Source organism: Daphnia magna, linkage group LG2 (assembly GCF_020631705.1).
Source record: "Daphnia magna isolate NIES linkage group LG2, ASM2063170v1.1, whole genome shotgun sequence".
Taxonomy (NCBI): domain Eukaryota; kingdom Metazoa; phylum Arthropoda; class Branchiopoda; order Diplostraca; family Daphniidae; genus Daphnia; species Daphnia magna.
Window position 1 is genome coordinate 17,823,989 of NC_059183.1, and position 25,889 is coordinate 17,849,877.

A 25,889-nucleotide genomic window follows, 5' to 3' on the forward strand; every position below is an offset into this window, starting at 1 on the left:
TTCTACCACATTTCAAATTCTTGTGTGGATGATGGCAAAGAAAGAGGGGGGGTAGCCGTAGTGGTGGGAGTATATAGACGACGGATTGGCCTTTGGCTGCAATACACTTCCTTTTCCACTCGGTCGTCCGCGGCTATAAGCTCCTCTTGTTGTATTCAATGCCTGGGCTGTGTTGAAGAGGCCACTCTAGATAAGGTCGTGATGATGAATTTCGTCTCTCCCTCCCTTCTCTTTTATTTCGCCCATCCTCCGTGCTCCGTCCGCATCGTGTCGACGGCGTCGCCATTCTCGATCAAGAGCGGATGACATGGCGGACTGGGAAATGAAACTGGGCGGAGCCTTCCGCTCTCCACGTCTCTCTATTGGTGTTCAATGAGACGGGGGAGAACCAATCGTCTAGCAGATATCCAACGAGGTAGGAGGAGAGTCAAGAACTGACAGTCACGTCCCAGCGTTAGCAAGGCAACACAGCCGCTTGCTCGAATGTTGTGCTGGCCGCTTGTAGCCTACCAGTGGCAGTCTTGTTGATCTTAGAGCTTGAACCGGCCGGAGAGAGAAGAGTCTCTTCGTTTCTGCACGAACCGACTGTCTCTCTCTAACTTTCTGATCCATCAGAGTACCTTGCCCTTCTCGAGTGTGTGTACGAAATAAACAATTTCAAATTCCGCCGCGTGAAAAAATTCATGCTGATCGAATGCAGGTTTTTTTTTAATTTTGTGTGTGTGCCAAATATTGGTAGTGTTGTTTTCCTCGTCATGTCTCCGACTGGATACTGAAAAAAAAAAAGAAATAAACAAAAAACAAAACTGTTTCTCATATGTCGCATTTTATGGGACCGGAGTGTAGTGGTAACTGATCAACGACTGAAACGATTTCCACACTAGGCCTATCATTTTCACGCCTAACTGAAGAAAACAAAGTTTGAAGTTTTTCTTTAATCATATAGGCCTCAATCGCAGTGTATGATATCGAGTGAACTGTCATCATCACCGCGATGCTGTCGTCTGCATCTTCAGTGGGCGCCAGCGCGGGTTCTTCTTCAACGTCCAATACGTCATCATCGACCAATATGCAACATCATCACTCGTTCTTCGATCACCATCAAAACCATCATCATCATCACGCCTACTATCGGCATCATCACGCAGCGGCGGCAGCTGCAGCGGCCGCCGCCGCTGCCGCCGTGGTCGCCGTTGGAGTCCAGCAACAATCCAGCGGGAATGCAAGCAGCACGGCCAACAATTCGTCAGCTCATCAGACTCCATCGGCATGCCAATCGCCGGCTTTATCGACATCCGCTGGTTCCACGGCAGCCAATCCAGCGGCCACTGGGTACGTGACAGGTATCAACGGAAGCGCGGGATACGATTACGCGGCGGCCATGAGCCGATACAATCCGTACGCGGCCAGCTCGGCGGCTTACATCGGCAACACATCAGGTTCGGGATCAGCTGGTATGAACGGTAGCACTTCAGTGATGTCTCATCATTCAGGCGTGGTCGGAGTCAAAGACATGGTGAAACCGCCGTATTCTTACATCGCCTTGATCGCCATGGCCATTCAGAGCGCGGCGCCTGAGAAGAAGATCACCTTGAACGGTATCTATCAGTTCATCATGGATCGTTTCCCTTACTACAGGGAAAACAAGCAAGGCTGGCAGAACTCGATCCGCCACAATTTGTCGCTCAACGAGTGCTTCGTCAAAGTGCCGCGCGATGACAAGAAACCGGGCAAAGGATCGTATTGGACGCTCGATCCGGACTCGTACAACATGTTCGACAATGGATCCTACCTGAGACGAAGACGTCGTTTCAAGAAGAAAGACGTCCTCCGAGAGAAGGACGTTTCCGGAGAAGGTGGCACAGCCATGGCGACGTCTTCTTCATCTTCGTCGTCCTCTTCGGCTGGTAAAAAACAACAACAGTTGCAACAACAACAACAGCATTCAATGCAGCAGAGTCAGCATCATCACCAGCATTACGGACAACACCACCACCAGCAGCAACAACAACAACAACAACAACACCAACAGATGATGGATATGGAAACGAAGCCTCTGCTGATGGATGTGGCGGCTGACTTGCGTTTGCATCATCATCATCATCCTGCATCGTCACCGTATTCGTACAATCCAATCTCGAGTATGATCCACTCACAGTTGTACGCGGCAGCTCAGGCGGCCCAGCAGGCGGCCCAGCAAGCTGCCAATAGTGGCGGAGGTAGTGCCGTTATTTCCATGTCGCCGGAACTGGTCGGCCGGAAATTGAAATGCGAACCGGATGACGAGTCAGAAGAAATGGAAGATGGCGGCCGTGGGGCGGTAGATATGGCGACGATGGCGATGGATCATCACTCGGTCCACCATCACGCCAAATACGCCAACGCGATGATGGAAACGACGGCCGTCGATTACGGAGTGAAGCATCACGCGGGAATCGGCGCTGCCAAGATGTTTGGATCCTACGAACAATCGGGCCACGGATGCTCTTCTATGGGATCAGCTGAGATCAACTCGTCGGTGAATAACGCCTTTACTGTCGAGAGTCTCATGCAATTGCAACAGCAACAACAGCAACAGCAACATCAAGACCAGCAACAACAGCAGCAAAATCATCATTACGTCAATCATTTGCATCACCACCATTCACATCACCATCCGGCGGCGGCTGTTGTGGCCAGTCTTGGCCTCCCTTATCCGGCAGCCGCAGCGGCTGCTGCTCTGTACGGACAGCAGCAACAACAACAGCAGAACGTCACTCATTACGGACATTCTTCATCGTCGTCATCCATGTCTTCGTCATCTTCCATGTCGTCGTCTTCATCGTCGCCCTACGCGGCCAATCAACACCCGCAGAACAACAATCCAGCGCATCCGCAGGAGGAAATAAACAACGCGGCCGAATCGGGAACAACAGCGGCTGCATTAGCTACTGGGCTCAACCACCACCATCATCAATTGTCTGCAGGATCACCTCCATCATGTCTGGCCGATTATTCACCGTCGCCGGCGTCTTCGGCGTCGTCGCGTTCACTTGGTAGCAACCCGGGCAGTTGGTACTCGCCAACACCTACAGCTCCGCCTCCTCCACCGCCTCTTCCCGTTCCGCCGACGGCTTCGTCAGCCCAGCAACAGCACATGACGAACACGACGTCTCCGACGCTACCGGACGCCTCGCCCAGTTTGCCAGCCGAGTCGAGCAGCCCGTACTCGATCCAGGGCAACGGCAGAGATTCGGTAGTTTATCCGACGGTCGATAACAGAAATCCGCCGGTTAGCGCGTCTTGTGCGAGCACAGCTTCCTCCGCTTCGTCGTCTGCTGCGTCCTCTTCTAGCGCGACGCGACCCTCTGTGGCCGTCGGCGGCCATCTGCTCTCCGTCGCTCACTGCCTGCAGCAACAGCAGCGTCAGGCCTCTTCGTCTGGCAACAACAGCAGGAATAGCGGCCCAGCGGCACATCACCACCCGTCGTCCTCCATTCATCCGTCATCTCCTTTAATTCCTTCGGCCGCAGTCTCAGCAGCGGCAACAGTCTTGTCGTCAACGTCGTCGCCGTCGTCTTCGTTGTCGTCTTCGGCCGCTGTGGCTGCAGCCGCTGCAGCCGCCGCATCGTCGTCCATATCCAGCCTCAGTTTGATGACGTCTGCCATGTTTCGCGCTGGAAATCACCATCCTTTCAGCCTCTACCATCACTCGTCCGATTGTCATAAATACTAGATGTTTTTTTTTGTGCAAAATTCACGGGGGTTCATCATCGATTCAATTGTTTATTCGGAATAGGAATTCATGATGGGCTTTGTCGGTTGCCCTTGCGCCAAGTATAGCGATCCTGGAGCAAAATTCTTCTATTCTCGAACTGAATACGACACGGCCGATATCCCTCCCCATATAATTATATACCCATACGTTAAATGTGAAAACTCTAAATACGTAAAAAAAAAGAAAAAAAAAATGATGTTGACCGATGCTGTTCTTTTGCTTGGTAAACAATTAGTGATGGATGGGTCAATGTCTAGCCTGATTTTACATGGTTGTGGTTGTGTGTGTGTGTCTTTTTTTTTTGTTACGTGTGTTCTTTTCTTGATTTTTTAAACATTCGGTTCTCAATCATTTTACTTGGCGTTCTATATCTTCATGTTTTGTTTTGTTTTTTTCTTTCTCCGGCCCATCCCAATTTCATCCCTGACCGAATCTCGTAACTCCTTATGTATATTTAGCAATTACATTAGAATCATGTATTAGCCGCTGCGTTGTTCTCAAATATACTCACTACATAGCTGTACAGACACAGGCTGATGACCTACTAATGAACGTGCTATTCAATTATTGCTACATGGATATCGTCTATATATCCGAATCAAACGTCGTCTGGCGTCGGTTTTACATAACGGACGTCTACATCGATCTGAGATCGACTGATGGGCCATGCAGATGCTATTTTTAATTGTTACCTGTAACAAATGTGAATGCACCAACTATAATTCAACATCCACGTGCCAAGAATTTCGGATGTGTTTGTTTACAGAATGAAGGTAAAATTATGACATCAGTGAAAAATGCTAGTTTCAATATTTTGATGACGCGTTCATCCCTTTTCTCATGATTTTTGATAGTTTAGAAGGCGAACAGAGCGTGTATATTTAATTTCACGGTTCATCGGTATGCGCGGCATCATTACATTTCTTTGTTTCGGCTATTTTCGGAGCCTTGTCGTGGATATCGTCCTGAATTCAACCCCGTAATCCCGTTTGATATTATTACGCTGTATTCGTATTTAATCTAAAAAGTATCAGTTATCCTGATTATCAACCGTCTATTTCGTGAAATGCAAGCATTAAAAAAAATGGCATGTTTACCTGTTACTGTATACAATATTTTTGGCTTCACGTGGAGGTGTCTGTAGATATAACTTGTACATAGCCAATGATATTACGTACAACGCATATTGTGCCGCATGTTTGTTACGATTGTAAACAATGGAAGTCCCAGCAAATGGCCCGAGTTATAAACACGCTTTGCTATACTCTCTAGGGCGGAGCATTTTTGAACGCCATGAATTCCTGTAATTTTTCGATTACGCTTGTCATATCGGTCTCGATGGTTAATCATCCTCATGTACGATGACGTAAAAATTGTACCTTTTTTAAAAATTGGATTTCAGAATCAAACATAAAGCATACTGAATACCGATCGTCCTTTTCAATCATTCGATTTTCTGATGTCTGTTTGAAGCTTTTCGACTATTGCAACTGGATATGTTAATCGAAAATTGATGTCTATTTGTTTGCTGTTGCTCTCGTGATGGGTTTCATCAATACAACTATTTATTTGCACCAATTTTCTACGTAAAATCGTCTCGCAGAGCAAATGGCACGTTCCAGTTTTGCCAATCAATGTTCAATGGGTCGGTGGTTTCATCTTCGTTCCAATTCACTTTTGTTCTGCAGGATCCCATAGTGTTCAACAACTGCGTTTATTCTTCTCGAGTCCGTTGCTGTGGCCTCTTTTTTTTTTCTCCTTTTCTCTTCCGAGTCCAAAAATAGAATCATCGTTCAACAGCTTGAGACACTCTTTGCTTGCTGCTGGCCCTTTTTTTTTAGGTTTTTTCTTTCTTCCGTTTCCCATATCCTGCCGTTGCAGTACACCAACAGCCATCTCCATAGCTCCGTCCGACCATTTCTACCCCGCATCACGATGAGTTTGGGAAGCCAGTTCTAAATCGGTTGTTTACATGTCGACGATCTTTTCTACTCTCTTTTCCGACCTCTCTACGCGCTGCTACGCGGCTTCTCTCGACTCTACTATGCTCGTCTCATTCTCACTTCTCTATTCTATTTTCCTCTTCCTCCTATAGTTTTTGTTTGGACTTGGCTATCAGGGAGGTCTCGTATATAGCATTCTGTTTCGTCTCTTTCCTACATATTCTATTAGCCTTCCTTGTTTTTTTTTCTTCCGCCATTTTTTTTTTTAAACTCCAATGTTTTAAACCAAAGTCGCCCGATCTGCCCGAGTGACCGAACGACGGCGTCAGCTGGGTGTTGTTGGCTATATATCCTCGCAATATGCGAATGCCAGTCTCTTTCTGCAACTGGCTATATAGTTTATATGGGCTTGTGTAAATATACACACTTTATTTACTAAAACTTCCTTCGAAGTTTTTGCCTCACACAAAAAAAAAAATTGATGCGCTCTCGGTGGACTCGTGAGCGATTGAGACTTTGAATTTCCTAGTTTAGTAGACATTTTTACGGTCTGCCGGATTTTTCATCAGACATGATGACAGGACATTTCGATTTCAAAATGCTCTAAAAAAACGAAAGCGTATCGGATCAGAGAGAACAAAGTCTAGGCCTAATAATGTTGCGTATAGGCCGTCTGTCCGGCCCTCTCCCAGATGGTGACGCTATTGCATCGTTTACAAACAAAAAATCCCCGTTGGTTGAATAGGACAGTGACTATATAGAGCTCACACGACCTGTGTGTTTCAATGTCTTTGAATGTATACACGTCCGCTGTTTGCTTAGCCATAGGACTGCAACCAACACGGCAAACAACGCTAAGGTCTCATTCGACGTGGAAGAGATTCTTTTGCACGCATCGCAATGCGCAATGATTCTTTTACCAGCCGTCACTGGTGGGCCGTATAGAGGATGAAAGCCCTAAACGTCTCGCGGAGGAGATGTAGCCCGTAGTCGGAACAGAAACACAACAACAGCGTAGACATTCGATAGTTTTACAACTGTGTTGACCATTTGGAAGCAGCTATTAGCAGCACGCATACAAAGAAATGGGCAGGGAAAAATAGGGGGGAGCAGAAAAATGTCGGCCTGATCAGAAAATGTAGGCCGCCATTTACATTATATAGTATAGAGCAGAAATATGTCTAGGCCCACTGAGTGTCGCAATGTGTTTACAATGTCTAGTTTGCAGTGGTATTTTGTTGTTCTTCTCTGAACTAGCCTCCTGGTGATTGTTTTGAAATAACAAACCATCCATGTGTTTTATTGCGGTCTACGTGTTAGTTTCAGCTTCTTATATATACGTATACCATGAATAATTGTGCGGGTATAGCTTTTTGTAGTACGGAACAAAGTCAGTTGTGGTGATTATGTTTTATTTCTAAAATATGGCTGGCTAACAGTTATAATTCTGTGGCTGGCGGATGCTTTTGTCGGTGACATCCAAAGTTGTGAAAACATGTCTGCAAATAGATCCATCAAAACTTTAGACTAACATTTATTAAGGCAACACGCTGTCCAACTATTAACCTATTCCTGTTAATTACCAAGGGTTAATCCATAATCATTACGGATAACGCACATTTTTCACGATGGCTTACATTGACATAACAAAAAACTAATGAAAGAGTTCACTCGTTTCACAATGTTGGGCCTCTTCTGTTATATACGACAGGCTGTAAATGCCAATACGTCACACGTGGATTGCGTTAACTGCCGTTTACATTTGTCATGATGTTTTCCTCTTTAAACGTAATCTACTGCCGTAACTCGTTATGATAGGAAAAAAAATCTTTTTCACGCAGGTCAGGAGGATATAAACAAAAGAAGAAGCAGAAAGATTGTAATCTGTAGTTGCTTGTAGGCTCCAACTGTGAGTGTTTTAACTGCCCATCTCATATATTATTGCAAGCTCACATCCAATCGTCACTTTGTTCCAATCATTTATTTGTAAAGGGCAGGTTTTAGTGACAGCTTCATTTTGTTTATTTATAACTTTTTAAGTGTTATTCTACCTGTGGCGTCCTTTGCTCCTAAGCGCCACTGTTTGTGGCTTTAATCACGTGAATCGTTTCCTTTCCTTATTAAAACGTATGCAATTGTTACGTCAAAATGTTTGCCCTTTTTGAAGGTTTTGGCCCATCAGTTCGACTCGACGTGAATTTTTTCTTAAATGTTTTTCAGTCAAGTAGAGGCCTATTTACCGACCGATGAATGTATAGGCCTCTGCAGCAGGCTATCAGATAAACACAACGAGCTATCCTATATGTCTTGTGTATATATACGCACAAGGCTAAGGCGAGGCTTGACCAGTATAGCCTACACTATTGACATTTTACTTTAGAGTCTCTATAAAACCTACAAGCGTGTTGTCTTGTATATCCATATAGGCCTATATATAGCAAGCCTTTGTGTATAGCACATTGAGCTTTTTAAACTTACGCCAACACGTATAGCTTACGGACACTTTAGTAAACTCGTCGAGACTATTCTCATACCTACGACCACTTTTTCGTTCAGCATCATCAAGAATATTGACTTGCGTTGTGTAACAAGCGTACCCTCTTATGTATACCCCAACGCACTTGGGCAAACACAAGAGTTAAGACTTTTCATGGGGTCACGGCCTCTGTCAATCTCACTGCAAACAGAGGCCTTATAGGCCTACATATAGTTACAACATGTACCTGCTGGATTGTTTAATACATTTTATCGATAATATGGAATATGGAAGGAATCGATGTTGCGTAACTTGTGGTTTAAGAAACGCTGTATAACACGTAATCCGACTTCAACTGTTGATGAAAGCGAAAATGCAGTGAGGTCTTTATCTTCTAAGATCTCGGGAATAAGGGTTGTCATCGTTTGAGAGTGCGAAGAGCAGCTCAAACCATTCATGTATATATAAATGTATATAATGATGAGCCTTGCCTGGTAGACTGTCTTGACATTGACGAGCGCGGCCACCGGGTGCTGTATAGCCTATAGAGAAGTGGATGTGGGGGAATATGGCAGTTCGAACGAAGAGCTCTAAAAAAGCGAGTCATCATCATCGCAGTTTATTAATAGTATCGAGAAAAAGAGCAGAAACGAAGACGACCGAGGGCGACGACTAGGGTCTATGTGAAGTCGTCTGTGCGTCTGAAGGGAAGAGCTGCTCTCCTTCTGCCCAACTTCTTGGTGATGGCAGCAGCAGCCATGAGACAGCCTCCATATGGTGCTGAAGTTGGTGCATCAGCAGTCCAGCCAGAGAAGCGTCTAACAGCACCAGCAGGGGGAGAAGGGGTTGCTTCAGCCATGAACTGGCCTTCCCTATAGTTTCTCTTGATATATACACAGAGAAGGAAAAAAGGAAAAAAGGAAGGAAAAGAGAGACAGACGGACATGGAAGAGAGGCTATATAGAAGGATCGTTAAGCATCAGCAGTAAAACGGTCGACCATTTGTCGCGCGTCGCGCGGCGCAAAGAAAAAGTATAGAGTATATATGAAATAAGTCAAGCAAAACAAAAGGGAAACAAGAAAAACAAAATATGTGGCAGTTAAAAAGAAAAAAGGGAAGAAGAAAAAATGTTTTCAAGAGGCAGAAATGGTGGGAAAATAATTGCAGAGTCGCTATAGTGTGTATTATAGCTTTCTATACTTTGTAATTGATCGACTTACGATGCTGCAGAGAGCAACGCAATAATGCAATTTAAGAACAATGACTCAATTCTTGTTTTGGAGCTTGCGTATAGCGAGAGAGCTACTCTAGGCCTACACAATTTGATAAATTAATGCGGACGTGATGGTTTGATACTGGGCTGGCAACATGATATCGAACCCTGTAAACCGGATAGACGTTTTAAGAAATGCAATAAGAAACTCTTGTTTTGAAATCGAAAGAACTCTCCAGCACATAGCGATCAACAGTATCCGAATACATAAAAAGGGTAACAAGATAAAAAGGAACAAGGTGCTAGGCCTATGGGAAATTTGAATCATCCTCTAATGTGAAGATTCATAATCAAATTAAAATTTTCCTCACTGCGCAATTTTTTCTTTGTTATATTGCTGGCGTCGTTTGCTGTCACGCATTGATTGAGATCAAACGATCCATAAATGTCGACCCGTTTTGTTTTTCTTTTCTTTCGAAGACATGAAACAAGAACACCACGCCTTTTCTTTTCTCGCCTCAAAACTCTTGATATTAATAGCCGTGTGTGTGTATACAATATTATATATAGGCCATATAAGTATGTGTGTACGTGTGGGGCTGAACAGTAGTGGCCTGCCCTTCTACAGGGTCACAGTCTGTGTTAATGAATGGCCTCAACAGATCATCTTGTGGGATATTTTTTTTCCTATTCGGTCGTCTTCGATGATGAAGCTCTAGAGTTTCATTTGCTCTCGTAGTTTCATCTTCCCACACACTTGTATTACCACACAGAGGCAGCTCTTTATACCCACTGCTCTATATAGCTATAAGGAGGCAGTCTAGTTCTAAATAGAACAAAGTTGGCTAGCATTTGATTTCTGTCTTACCGACTGTACGTCTGATGTCTTTCGCACTATAGCGCAAGACTAAGCTGCTATATAGCAAGGCTTTTACATTACTGTATGCCTCTCTGCATGCCATCTTCAACTGTCACCACCTTCTCAGAATTACCCCATCGCCTTCGTACGCTTCAAGTGGCAAACGTCAACATGCGCAAGGCAACCGTTTTTCACACAAGAACGTTCATCATCAGTACATAGCAACACTGTATAAGAAATTGGGTTGCATATCAAGTACAGAGTTTAAAAAAACTGGCCCACAAATTCAACTGTTTTCAGCCGTACCTCGTAACCGACACAAAATTTGAACCATCAAATTTCGATTAGACTTTCACTCGACAGTCGTCTTTCAAAATAAAAAGGCTGCGAAGTGGACGGGAGGTTACACATCAGTCTTGTGATGCGAATGGTGTGAAATGTCTAGACTTTACAGAAGGTTATGCATATGGAAAGCTGTTTGATGTATGGCAACAGCTTCATTGTGAAAGCAAAGGAAGACAAAGTACAATCACTTCATTTATGTCTGTATAACAGGCTACTGGTTGTGTAGGCCTATACGTACGCACCATACGGCGACAGCTCTCGTATATGCGTGTGTATTGTATATGCATGTGTGTATACATAGGCTAAATACAAGGGAGGAATAGAGAGGCAAAGAGAGAGCACGAAAAAAAAAATGAAGGAAAAAGAAATAGAAAGAATTCTTTGTTCAAAGTCATTTGCCACTTCATTAGCTTCTGGAACAGCAGCAGCAGCAAAAGACGCTAGGCCTCTCGTGTCTCTGCATCGAGTTCACAGGAGCCCCTTTTTACTGTTGGGTATGTCATTCGATCTTTTTTTTTCCACTCGCATTTTGTCGAAAGGAAAAAAAAAGGGAGAAAAAAAACGATTTCTAATAGGAAAAGAAAACAAGTTTCGACTTTCTTTTTGATTTATTTTACTATTTTTTCAAAAGACGTCGTCCCCAAACCACCACCCATCTCAACAAGCAAATGTGTGGGCCATACTATTTGCTATGGTTACGCGATTGATTCATAAACTGAACATTAAATTCCGAAAAATGAAAAAAAAAAAAAACTCATGAATTTCCAAACATGTTGCAAGGTTTTATACTTCGATAACTGCGCACTTTAAAATTGACAAGCTTTAACCAATTTTGGGCCTACACCATACACAATGCGGAGGGATCTAAAAGGAAACCGTGAGATGGACATGGGCACAACGGAAATGGAGTGCAAAGAGCTCGTATATGGGATGTACCCTTTTATAAGTACATCTTTTGGGAATACAGAAACCATGTGAAGTGACAGGAAGTAGAAGCTTCTTTGCTTCGGGATCTGCTAAAAAATCATGGAAAACTAAATGAAACAACATCACACAGAGTCTTCAGTTTGTACACAGACGGCCTTGGTATAAGCAGCTACTTGACAATTTTAAGCCTATACACAAGTACTATAAGAAACAAAAAACAAACACTAATTAGATTATGCTGGAACACGTTAATTAAGTTACTGATCAAATTCAGCTATAATTTTTATTGGAACCGAAAAATACAAGAATGATAAGCGATGATCTGTGCGGAGCAAACAATTTGAAAGGATGAAACGACTCACTGCGTATAGGCATTAGGATACGGAAAAAAACACACACACACATACACACACAACTCACAGTCTAAAAAATAAAAAATGAAAAGACAGCAGAAGAAAGCCGTGTAGAGATTACGGGACTTGATGACTTTGCAGTTCAACTAATCAGGAATGATGGAATGGGAGGATTCTTCCCGTCAGTCTCTTTTCCCTTTCTTTGGCCTTATGCCTTTACGTTTTTCTTACACTCACCATATAGGCCGACGAAGCAAATGAGCCGACTTGCTCATAAGAAGACGCACCACAACCATACGCTCATTTCCTAGTCGTTTGGCGTTTTTTTGAACTTCCTTTTCTTTTTTTTTTGTTTCACGAGACGAGTCACTTCACTCTTGATGTTGTCGTCCATCAGGTCACAAGCCTTCGGAGCAGAGGAGTCCACAGCATGACAAACGAGCCATTGCGTGTCATCAAAGCCCAAAAAAAAAAGGTTTCTATAAATAGTTTTAATGAGTGGCATCGATGCTAATGTCTCTTCCCTAGACCTGTCCCTTTCTTTCCTTTTTCTATCCACATGATGATGAACTCGTCTCAAACTTCTTTTGAGTTGTTCTGATGTTTCGTCTCACTCTTATTTTTTTCCTTCGTTCTTCTTCTTTGTTCTTTTTTTTTCTTCTTCATCATTTCCTCCAATACACACACAGTGCGGCTCTCACGTAGACGGGCAAAACACTCCTTTTCGACTAGCTGCTCTATTTGTAGCAGCCTATTATTAAACAATCCATCAATGTCCCACACGCTCGCAGACAAATGTGACACCGCGCTCCGCATCCTACGGGATCGCTACGGTCTTACAGACTTGCAGTTGCATGTGGGCTGTGTTGTATGTTGACTTAGCGTGAGATGTATAGTATACTACGAGATTGCGTATAAATCTATGACGGTAGGTTCGCAGCTTAAGGTTCTTCTGCTTAATGAAACGTTGATGACATTATATTCCTGAATGAAAATGAATTGATGCGCGTACGCGAATCATTTCGGGTGGCATTGTTCGTTTGATGGAACGACTATTGGGTGATTCACTTAGCACTTTTTCTCGTCGTCCCCTCCGCTGTGTGTTGCCTTTTTCCCTTCGTCTCCATTTCTCACTCGACACTTATTTATTCTTTGTTTTGATTCCAAACAGAAAAGTGTTGCGTGTCAATTATTTGTGTGACTGGCTGCAATAATATTGTTGGTCCAACAAAAAAGTCACCTGCTTTGTTGATGATGTTTCACTCACCTGCGATCATGAATGGGTGTTGAAAGCCTCGACGTATCAGCACATGAAGAGGCTTATCCATAGGCCTTTATGGGCGTCATGTCTTGACCGAAGGCCAAGTTACTCCGCCAGACGCAACCAAAGGCTTTTGAATTGAAAAAAACAAATTATAAACAACATTCGTTTGGATTGAAATGACATGCCAATGGCCAAAGTCTGTACGCCATCACAAATGTCGGAAGTAAAAGGATGCACATGCGCATCGTTAATTTTTGCCGGCCTCTTTAAAAGGGAACTGCCGTCGCGCCAACGTCAATTTGAATCAAACTGGACGAATGAAGTGCATGAGAGGCAGCACATCTTGTTGGTGCTGTCTCCGTGCGGAATAGTCGTCCATCATCCAACGGTTTGTAATAAAGCTGCTAAAAGTTGGCTAGTTTGTCAAGGTGTTTTGAATATGACGCAATATTTCTTTACGACCGTATGTCCTAAAATCTAGGGCAAGCAGTTAGAAATAACGGGAGAAAAAAATAAGAGATGCGTTTTTAACATTTTCGCAAGTATTTTATGGGGGTAATTATGTTTTCCGTCCCCTCTTTTCATTTCTACGAATCGGATGGAAGCGGAGACAAATGTCTGCCAACGAAACTGACTAATGAAGCTTATTACGTGGTTCAACCATAAATCAACAGCCGGGACATTTCACGCAAAATAGATATCCGTAGATAGACGAGAGCGGATGCAAAAATCCTAAACCAGATCACCTAATCACACTGTATCGTCATTTAAAAAGGCGAAACGATTCAACTTTGAAAACCAAAAATTGAGTTGACAGCATTTTGATTAACTGCTGGCTTAGATTTATGCTACTAAGAAAAGCGCACAGTGCAATCAGGCCTTTTTTTTCACGCCGAGAACGAAATGCTGGAACGAAAATGTTGTGTTATAGATAGCGATGAGAGAAAACGAAATAAAAAGCCGAGAACTAGGAAGAAGAAAAAAGGTCCAAAGAGAGTGCTGCAATAGGAGGGCCGTCAGTAATAGAGAACGCAACGGGCATCAAGAGCAGCAGACGTGCAGAGTCGAGTTGGGCGATGACATGATCCGTCAGCGGTCCGCAGCTCGGATGCTCCTGTCGCTGTCTCCGCACAACTCCCTACGCGATTCTCTGATGTCCTTCCCCCCACTCCTACGATAAATTGTTTCGTAATACAGCCCAAGGCCTTCCTTGGCCTATATTCTTCTATATATATACCACCTTAGTATAGAGAGCTATCTCTCTTTGGCTTTCGTTTGCGTCACAGCATAATCACGCAAAGTTAAATGAATTTTGAATTGAAACTTTGGCTTCCTTAATCTTTGGGTTGCATTATAGCCGGCCTGCAAAACTAATACGAAATACCATCGTGTGCCCGATGACACAATAAATTATTTCAGACTCGATCGCCCGAAACTTCACGCTTTAAGCAGAATCACGAGTTTCTGTCATCGTACGACGTACGGAATTTCAAATGATTTTTTCCCCTAACGTCACCCTTGATAAAGCCTATATCCAGTATATCTGTTTAGTAGGCTAGTACACGCACACAAATCCTTAAAAAAAAAAAAAAAAACAACAGCAAAAAATACAATATGGATGCTCTCAACGGTAGGCCTCATCTAGAGCTACATAGCTGCTGGCATGGTTTGTTTTCTTTGGCAGTCACTCTATGGCTCAGTGCGTTTCACTAATCACTCTCACGCTATTTTTTTTTTTTTTATCTTTACCCTTCGAAATTCCAGTTCGGTTTCTCATATTACGTCTCGGTTCATCAACGTCGAATTCCATGACTTCTTGTACCACCTCAACTCTCATTCTGTTTCCTTACGTTCGCCCCATTACGTAATCATATTGCTATGATGTATGCTGTTCTTTCATTTTTCTTGGGCTTTTAATGTCATTATTTTCGCCATTGTCAACTGATTGATTGCTGTGCTCCTTTTATCTGCGTTTCAAATCGTTACAGTATCATAGGCCCCCAACTTCATTCAACATGCGCATCTCTAGAAGAAATGTTTTATTATTGTTTTCATTATGCCAACGACTTGTCTTTCTCTCTCTTGTTATGAAACGTACTGATTTTTAAAGCGGAGCTCTTCACAGTCAGTTATTTGAGTTAGCGCTTACGTGCTGTTAGCTTCCGTGTTACAACATATACACCAACAACAATAACAGACGCCATACAGTCAACTAGACATAAGATGCCTGTGACCCGTGCGCCACAACAATTTCTTTCTTTAGTTCATTCCTTTTGTTTTTCATGCCTTTTCTCTCTCTGGGTGGCTGATGTTTAACCACTCCGTTGTTTAGCATCTCTAGTTTGTGTCTGTTATTCTAAAAAAACTTGTTTGACGACACCAGCCCGCAAACATCAACCGGTTAGCTGGTGAATAGTGCATGTAGTTTGACTTCTATACGTGCTGTTGCTGTTTGTGTTGGAACCACAGGCAGGACGCATTGACACACCTCAGAGCAACACCACCCGGGGAATAAGTCACAGTGGAAAATAGCAATAACATCGGCACTAGTCCAACTTGAACTCGTGCTCAGTTTAACCTTTGATATCTAACATTTTTTGTTTGGTTTTTTCAAAACGGTGATGACAGAAATAGATCTCGTGTCTCACCGAATGGATAGAAAAAAGTGTGTTGGGACAACCAATAATGCAATTGCTATTTAACACCGGTGCTTTACGATTCAGAAAATAGAAATGTCCCTATTAAACAGATAGCCAAATAGTGGACATTGAAAGAAGACCTACATAATTTCCTTTTATCAAACATTAGCCAATAAAGTGACGACTGATCTGATGTGTGGCCCGGACCACCAGTAGGCTCAACGAACAGACAAGCAACTCCATTCATGCCAAAAAGGTCGAGGCCTAGTTGCACCCCAATTTTTAGGAGAATAAAACAGAGACTATAGCAGTATAACGCAAGTAACGTTCATCGGATGTACAGCTGGAACACAACGAACGCAGTTAAAAGTTTAAAAAAAGACTCGAACAGCCCAACGAATGGGAATGTCCTGCGTACACGGCGATATGCATAACATTGCAAAAAAAAAAAAAACGTGAAACAGTCTTGACAGTTTTCACATCTTATACAGGCTCAAAGAGATGAGCTGTGGCTGCGAGAAAGTCTTTTCAATTGAACAATAGCCGTTCCCTCGTGTTCCATATGGGAAAGTCATCATGCATTCACATCACCTCCAGCCGCGTGAAAAGGAGACAAAGAGCAAACGACGACGTAAAAGATAGTGCGCATGTAGCCAAAAGGCGCTGATGATTTTAACATGTCCCGCGGTACTGCTATAAGATGACGTTGACCGGGCATGGATGTCAGCAATGAATCCCTGGCGAAACCGCCATTTAAAAAAGGAAACGGAGCATAACGCAAACTCGAAAGAGACAGCGAGTTCACGCCGATTTTGATCGATGGCGGCCAATCTGCCACAGCCCACAGCTTCAACCTTTTGTGTTCAACCACATATCTTATAGATAGGGATACCCTACTGCAATCAAATCATTTTGGGGTTTTTTTCTGCGTTATTTCCAAGTTCATTTAGCCGGGCCATTCAGTGCTGTATTGTCTTCTTCTCTTTTATAGCAGTATCATCCCCCATCGGTGAATGTTACCATATAGTGCTGCTCACGTTCAACACATCCAACCTCTCTTGAAGCCCTCGAGCATTTTCACGAACGCCATATATTTCTGTGATAGTTTTCGTAAATGCATTGTCATTCGACCGGTGATGGGAGAATAGGAGACAGAATACAAAAAGAAGATGACGAAACGAGTGAAGTAAAATTTTATTCCCTTTTCAAGTCTACATGGCCATTGCTTTACAATGCATAATAGCACAGTAAAAAAAAATGAAATGCAGCACGGTGATGACGAACGACCTCTTTAAAAGCCCTACTGCGAATAAAGCCCAAGCAAATGCTTCGAGCTGAAATTATAGCGTTTTACAGATTTACATATTCAAAAGATCTATCCTGTTTACCTCGAACAGTTTACGGTACCAGAATTAAGTTCATTGGCGGGTGTGAAGTAGTTAAAAAAAAACTTTTGGGGATGAATCTAAAAAGAATAACGCGAAGACCACACAGACAGCCAGGCACAAACGAGTGAACGCGCACACACTCAGTTAACTTGAGTGTAGGGATTCCTATACATTGAGGAACGAACACGCAGTGTGGCCACAGCCGGCAGAACCATCAAGCGCATACCATCGTTTCAATGTCGTCTTCGGCTGTTATACAGCATGAACGTCCGCCTATATACGTCGCGTTCGTTCAGATGCCACAGCATCCGACGTTGTATTTCGTGGGGAAAGCAAAGTCGAACGTAAGGAGAAAAAAACTGTTCAGATGAAGTTGAGGCATCGACTGCTTATTTGTATATACTACTAAAATCTTAGCACGTTAAAGAAATGGGACCCATTTTGTTTTCCCTTCTAGAGTATGACTCACACCAAACGTTTATCCTTCTTTCAGGCCTATATGTCGTCCTTCATCGTTTTTTTTTATTATTTTTATATTTGGTATGTAAATATAGAAGCCAAAAAAATACATAGCTGTCGACATGGGTTTTCGATTGCCAGTTCCATCTATTGAATTATGGAGCTCTGTACATATCGACAGATTCCGTCAATCTCACCACACACGACTCATCACTGGCTCAACACCATTTCTTTTATATACGAAGAGGAATGAGGGTAAACAAGGGAAAAAACAGGAGCGAATGACGAACTATTTCGACTTCTCCATACATCACCACATTGAAAAGTCCCATGGTCGCTTATCTATCATTTTTATTATGGAGAAGCTTAATTTTTTTTATAAGAGATTACGTGTCCAGTATTTAATGCTTCATCTTAATCTTCCAAATCTATCGAATTTCCATACGTTCTTTCTAATGTAAAAATTTCAAACAAATCTTCTCGCCTTTAAATTCGAAATGACGTTGCGGAAATCGAAAAAAAAATGGTGATGAACTTAAACGTGAAAGGTATGGAACGTTGTGGCCAACAGAAGGTCCCTTTCCATTTTAAGTTATTGGCTCGATGGGGGGAGGGATTGTGTACGAATACGAAACGGATGTTCTGAAGTACGTATAGGGTCCGTGTTTGAGGCTTTCGGGGCTGATGTCGGTAGCCGGATATGCCTCGTTGCTGTTTCCCTTATAGGCATTTTGCTGATGGTTTGGAATGGCAAAAAAAAAAATGGATGGCCTCTTACATGTACACAAATACATACGTCTTGTGTGATGCTGGTCTGCGCAGAAAAGACCGCAAGATGTATAGAATGAAAGGTCCCCACAGATTTCTCTGCCGTTCACTGCGCCACTCTGCAATAGAATGATGAAGTGGCGGTGCAGCTGAGTCAGTCACTCAGACCCGGCAGTCAGTTCCTTTTTTTTTCTCTTCTTGGACATTCCCTTTCCTTTTCAACTTTTCCTTCCTTCCTTTTTTTTTTGTTGAATGTGTGGCTGCTAATGCCAACGACTCCATTTCTTGATTTCTTCTTTTCCCATCTTTAACTTGGTTCTCTTTCCGCGTGCGAGACGTCAACCACCATCGTTTCAGTTTCTTTTCTCCATTTTCATTCCGAGTATCTCTTCGACTTCCTCATTGCCCATCGACTGGATTCTGTCCGCTGGCAGCTGATGTATAGCGGCAGCAGTGCTGATCGCTAGCAGCTAGACGAGTGAGCCAGCCAACATTCGTGCACCCGCACACATAGTTTGGCAGATGATTTTGAGCAGATGTTTCATCATCATCAAGATCATCATCATTTTATTTTTTATCTTCGTGCTATGTGATGTGTCGCGTAGCAAAGGCTTATATGCAACTCCGCGTTCATTTGGGTTTCGTTCATTGCCCTGTGGGAGCTCATTAGTGCTGCCCTGATGACTCTCAATTTTCTATCAAAATTTCGTTTGATTTTCTTTTTCGTTTCTTGATTTCCCTGTCTTCTATTCGTTTAAAACATTTCATCAACAAATTCGACACGTTGAATATTTGGGAAATAAAAAAATGTGTTTAAAATTCCTGTAATTCAAAGTATGTAGACTATGCCCGTCAAAATATTTTTCAATAGTTCGACACCTTTTCCCCGGAATTCTTTCGTCCATAAGTGGTTCGATTGTGCACCCTATTCTGCGTGTCAATCCACACAAAAATGCGAAAGGGCCTCCGGAATAAAGAAAGAAATCAGCTGTCAAGAAATGAAGCCATCATGTAGTCATCGTTCTGTATTATTATAATTTTTTTTTGTGTGTTCACAAACAAGCCTTCAAACGTCATAATGGATTCGACACACTGTTCAATAGATAGTCATTTCGTATACACCTTTTCCCCATTTTCTTTCCATCCTCTCTCTTTATTCTGCTGTCTTTCTCAGCACGTTCACTATGGGTTTGCTCCATACAATGTGGCCACCCTTTTTTCTGCTGTTGATCTCTCAATCACGGACAATCACATACCTAGGTTGCTGTGAACACAAAAGAGCAAAAGATATCGAAGATTCTTTTTTTTTTTCCTTTAGCATTGAAAGAGCGATCAAAGAGAGCATCTCAAGAAGAAAGACTTCTTCATGGTTGAGTCGAAGAATCGAGAAAGAACCGATCAGCAGGAGCAAAGAGGGCAACAATAACAGGCCATTATTATTATTGTTGGAACGTTAAAGTGTGCTCTTGGCAGGTGGTGGTTGATGGACAGACTGTTTAATCCGGATAGTTCCACTAATCCAATTTCAATTTCTCTATCAAGCCCATACCTCGGAGCGAGACGTTAAATTATATCTCGATAAGTATAAATACGGAGCACACAAAGAACCTGGACGACAATGTTCCCTGTGGAATGCTATTGACGAAAGGGTGACGGATTGCGATATCGTTCACAAGCACGTACAGGCTCACATAATAGGTCAGGATTAAATGGATTCGTAGCGGTGGATTCGAAGGTGCATTTACGCTGCGCAACTATGGAAACATGTTGAAATTTCTGAGGTTTATCGAACACGTCTGTAAAAACAGCAATTGACGTAACTGGAGTTCTGTTTCCTAATATTTCAGCTGTTCAAAATATACAAGTACCTTAATTTAAGTGACGTGAAAGGAAGTAGGTATTTCTTGACAGCAAAAAAGAGCTCTTTATCACGTCCCACAGATTGTGATCCACGAAATGAAAACGTGTTGAACTGTTGATATCTTTCTGACGGATACCTGAAGGTTAAGGTGAGAAAGGAAAAGTCAATACAAATGGGGGTGTACCAATTGGCATCTTATTTGTACGAAAAATCAAATACTTGTACCTGTCGGATTGTTTCGCATTATACCTGCAAACAAGGGGTCAGAATGAGGGGCTATTAAAACACGAATAGCATTAGCTGCGAAAAGGATTGTATACACACACAGATTTGTATAGAAAAGAAACGAGGATTTTTACAAAAATAAAAATAAAACCAATAAGCCAAAATGAAAGCAAAAGTTGAAGTATAAGCTTGGTTGGAATTCCGAAAATGCAATGATCCACACATTCATATCCTTCCTCTCCGTCATAATTTCATATTTCCACTTACTTCTGCAGAGTTGAACGATGTTGCGTGAATGGGTTGTCTAAACGTTGCATGCACAAAAAGCAATAATACAATTATATCCTATTATTAAAGACCATTTACAAGAGGAGGGGAACTGGGAGTCATTGATGGGGGATGATGACCAGCAGCATGTTCATAACATTGCGCAGTCTCACATCAGTAAGAACGTGCCATACAACACACGCGTGCGCGTTGGGTAATACAACACATGCATCGTGCAACAAACTGTCCGCTAGTCGTTAAAGGGATTTATACACGCAGCACATTCCTGAACGAGGTGCTATAAACGAGCACCGCGATTCAGAGAACCATATCGATATATCGTGCTTCATGAGGTGCGTCTTTCGAATGAAAAACTTTAAAGCCCATCAATTGCTGCTGTGAATGAGAAGATGGAATGAAAAAAAAAAAAGAACAAAAGAAAAAATCGCACCTATCACATGGAATGTCATGACACAATCAGAAACCAGCAGCAAGAACCACCCAGCTCGTATTGTTGCAACAACAGCCAAGTGTGTGTGTTGCCTGATCATTGGCGAGTACGTAACCTTGTCTTGTATTGTAGCATCATGCACAAGACCGTAGTACCAGTGTACGGAGAACATGAGGGCCGTACACTCCCGCCGTCATCACGAACTTAAAAAAAAACGAGCACGCACGGAGTCGATACATGTATGCGTCGTCATCAGCCTTAGACTGGAGTCCCCAGCACCTGTGAATTAGTAATCTATTGTGTAGTCTCATTGTAATATGATGATGGCTCTGCACGTCAACGGCAGTTTCTCCTGGTGGGTTTATTTTCAATAGAATGTACGGCACGTGTCCCATATTGAAATTGCGTTCTCTTATGTCATATACTTTAAACCAGAAAAAGAACGTTTGGCAAGCCGATCAGTACCACTCGGCTGACCAACGACAACTGAGCTGCAGATTCCGATAACACCCAAGATGATAGGATAGAAAATAATCAATACTTATTCTTAACGAGATTAAGTGAGTCTGAGATTAATCTCGTTGTTGTATGGTGACTCAAAATTGTCCTAGGAATCACGCAACCGACAAATAGTTTGCATTCCTGACGTCCTTCGAGATACCAGAAAAGAAAATGGATATACTTTCTGGTACAGGTGAAGTCTATGTCAACAGTACTTGAACATGTTCATCCATTCTATTTAGAACGGATGACACTATACCCCTGACTGCTATGCAAATAGCCCATATTGTTAGGAAGCTTTTTACTGTCCTCAATACCTGTTAAATTCCAAGTTTTTGGATACTCGATATTATAAGGACTTCTAGTTGCAGTTGCAACACAAGAGCCGGAAACGAAGGAAGGACATTTTTTTTCTCGTTCTTTTCAAAATGTTTTTATTATTCCTTTTTTTTTTTTTTATCCTTTCCGTAATTTTTTCATCGTTGCATTCCAATTTGATTTCCTTTTTGTTATCCTTGTTATTCTTCGTCTTTCCCTTCCACAGATTTATAGAAAGGAAGAGAAGAAAAGGTTATGAGAGTTATGACATGTTCCTAATACAAGCAAAAGAAAAGAGGAAAGGAAAAGGGCCGAACGTGCGGAATGCTGCGAGTGCCATTATCCACCTATAGAGCCTATGCTGGCAGCACAGTGCTGTTGCGGCTACAGCAAAATGAGCCACACGCATTCCTCGACAGCTCATCTGACTGTCGACCTATTGTACCGTGCCAATTGTCCTACTGCTGTGTATGTGAGCGACTGTCTCTATAAGATACCGTTCAACGAGGCCGATTGTGTGGAGACAGGCAAAGGCAGGGGGGGGCAAATCTAAAGGCGTATGTACATGCTGATGTCCCCTATTCTTCTCTCGATGCTTTGGCTTGCGGGTCGGATGAACTCTCTAGCTTATTCTATTAGGACTGGACTGGCGGTTGGAGGTTGGGATATAGGATAAGGGAAGGAGAGAGAAAGAGAATGGTGAACCTATAAGAAAACGAGGGGATGACGAGGGTTGGCTGAATACAAAAGGTGTGAAAGCTGTAAGATTCAGGATGAGTACAAAATGGGGAAATTACTATACACCTACCTGTCTATCTTTATGTGAATGAATAAGGTGTGCAAAAGAAGGAAGGAGGCCTCCCCAAGTGTTATTGCTAGTGACACTTTTCTTATACAAAGTCCCCCAACACCTACGGTGATCGCAGGTGTGGGCGCTCGCCAACAAGCCGGATGATTGTCCGCTTGCTGCGGCAATATAATAATGACTTTGATGTAATGCTAAATGAATGAAATGATGTATAAACAATTGTTGATTTTGTCTGTACTTGTCTTATGAACCACTCACACTGGCGGTGACTTATACTGTTCATTTGCCAACTGGAATTTGATCTCCGTTTACACCCACTCTTACCTGATTGCAAACCTCATCCCTCTCGGATGGAATTTGTATGTACCTCAGTTATTCATCTTTCGTATGAACCGCATTAACACAAAAATCAGCGTCATTAGAAGCTACGGTGTCTCTTTGGACCGTGATGTTGACAACCATATGGGAAAATGGGTCAATTCTGCATATAGCAATGTCAAAATGTAGAAGGACACCTACGTTGGCCGTCTAATCTATATTGAAAATCTATATTGGACGCATCGTGGGACTCAAAGAACACAAAACAGCACGGTTTGAACGGATGTGAGAATGTATATTAGCATGTTACGGCTGGATATTTTAAATGAATGAACTATAATAAGCTACTCTCGAGATGCGAGCCGAAAGCTACATACCCCCGGCTGTCAATGAAAGCTGTGAGCAGAAATGGGACTGAAGCGAGTTCGAACGTCTTGCGCTCTTTCCTGATGAGCCCTTTACTGATGGGGAATCTAGCGCCGGGTGGAGGCGAACCCGTTCCGCGTGTGTGGGTCTCCGTGCGTGGATGAGCGGTAGGTGGTGTTGAATTACTCAGCCATTTCGAAATACACACACACACACAGTGTACTACTATAGGAAATATTCTTATCGTTTTTTGTGAAAATAAAATAAAAAGGGAAACCGGGGCGTTCAGGCTTCCGTGGCACAGCATCCACCTCCGACACGGACGACACTCGTCAACTTGGTTGTCTTCGCTCGTCTCTTTTTGATGATGGCGTCCACTTTCGTCTCTATTTCTCACTTTTCTCTCCCTTTTCGTCTGACTGTCGTGTGGGGGTGACCCTCAATGAGTCGCGATGACTTACTCGCAAACATTCCTCTCTATACGTACAATACATGATGGGTCTATACATGGCCATGCTGTTGCAGGCCTATATTTCACATGCTGAAATTTCGTGGAAGATGGTGCACCATTGTTGGGGGAGATGGACGGACGACAGGCCCCCGACCGGAAATTCTACGCCGTCTTGACAGGAGCGCACGCATCATTTACAAATGATTTTGCAGCTCATTTGTCTCGGGTGATACTAAAAGCTCCCCCTTTTGTTTTTTGTTGCTTGGAGATCCAGTGTTATAGGACCCAATGTTTTCCTTTTTCAGTGCAAAAGAAGAATACAAGGCATTTAGACGCTTTTCAGTCTTGTAAAAATATGTTTTAAAAAGGAGTAGAACCAACACACATGATAAAAATCTAGTGTGGTACGGCACTAAAACGTTCCAAAATCTTCTTCCAATGCAATAAAGAGCGTGTTTATAATGTACTCTGTTACACTTAAGAGTATACAAACAGGGTAAAAGTATGAGCTGTTTGAAACTCTGAAGTGAATATTTTTCTTCTCGTTTCAAAATATTATAGTGCACAGCCTAAGCCAAATATACATGCGTAAACACAGATTTTTGAAAGAGGGGCCATATTTTTAAGAGGGTATTTAGGCATTTTTTGTTTGAAAAATAAACAAACTAAAAACATGTAAAACTGTAAAATTTATGAGGGCGTTATTCGCAAGACTTCAAACGGATACCTCGAAAATCGTCAGCACTTTGTCTGGGGATGTACATTTTGGGGTAATAATCGTTTTCTTATTGCATACAGTACGGTACTAGTTTACTTCACGATCTCTAAATCTATTACATCGTCATGCCGAAAAAGAAACCATAAATCTTCACGCTGATTTCACGCACAACACTGGGCACTGTAGCAGCCATCTAGGAGCAATGCAGTAGTCTTTTTACGTCCCCGTTTGATCCCGAAAATGGCAGTTTAAATCAACAACGATGCAACCATCAGATAACACCGTTGTTCTAATATGTACAAAAAATAAAAAAAACACTTTAATCCATGAACAGTATATATATAGAAACATATGCTATCCTCTGTTAGAATCTAACATAAGCCGGTGATGTAATTATGAATTACCGGGAATGACGAAACAGGCACAAGGGACGTTTCATTTTCTGTCTTTGAACGTCCAATTGATTTTCGCGGGTGATTTTTTGAAGTGTATTTTGTGGCCGCTAGATGGCAATTTCTTGGTTGAAAATCTGAAAATTCCCATATATGCTTTGGCCCACCCGTCATGCTGATGACGTCGTACTCCCCGACGCCTGTCAATCACGCACGACAGATTCAGTTCGTGATTGACCCTTTATATACTTTATCATTTATTATCGTATTGAAGTTGACCTGTACGCGTCAAAATAGGGTGCGAATTCCACTAGATTGTCGTCAAGGTAAACTTTGGTCTTCGAAGAGCAACCGACTGCAATTCGTAGCGCATGTTTATATGCTACTAGACAGCCTTTATGAAAGACAAAAGAAATAATTCCTTAATTTAGAATCGTTTTAAATTAGAAAACACTGATGGTAACGACATGTTAATGACGTGACACATATGCACGCGCGTGCCAGCGTTCAGCTCTCGCGTGTCTGATGGCTTTATGTTTACTACGTGTTTACTATCCCTCGGCTGTCTTGTTTACATACGGTAGCCTCAAGTTGTATAAGCTATGTATACTATGGCTACGGTGGTCTGATCGTTCATTAAACCTCCGCCGCATTCCCGCCTGCTTCCATCATTCCGCACATATAGCAGAGTCGCTCACCTATATCTAATCCTTCCCAGCAATGTAACACTTCCGCTGAATTCCAAGTGTCGCAAATGTCAATTATCAAAATATACGTATGAGTTTAATGTCTTCATCGAACGAATGCTCTTTCTTTGTTTT

At 42.6% G+C, this 25,889-nt stretch overlaps 1 protein-coding gene across 1 annotated transcript; it reads left to right on the forward strand.

Annotated features, from left to right (window-relative positions):
• The first annotated feature begins 463 nt into the window (after positions 1–463).
• On the forward strand, positions 464–4,305 carry LOC123469731 (dendritic arbor reduction protein 1-like). Its single transcript, XM_045168943.1, has one exon. It carries the CDS (start codon positions 995–997, stop codon positions 3,713–3,715), a length of 2,721 nt encoding a protein of 906 aa, XP_045024878.1. The 5' UTR covers positions 464–994; the 3' UTR covers positions 3,716–4,305.
• The last annotated feature ends 21,584 nt before the right edge of the window (positions 4,306–25,889 follow it).

What these genes read in the sequence shown, in the direction of transcription:
- LOC123469731 (XM_045168943.1), top strand. Translation starts at nt 995, where the DNA reads ATGCTGTCGTCTGCATCTTCAGTGGGCGCCAGCGCGGGTTCTTCTTCA.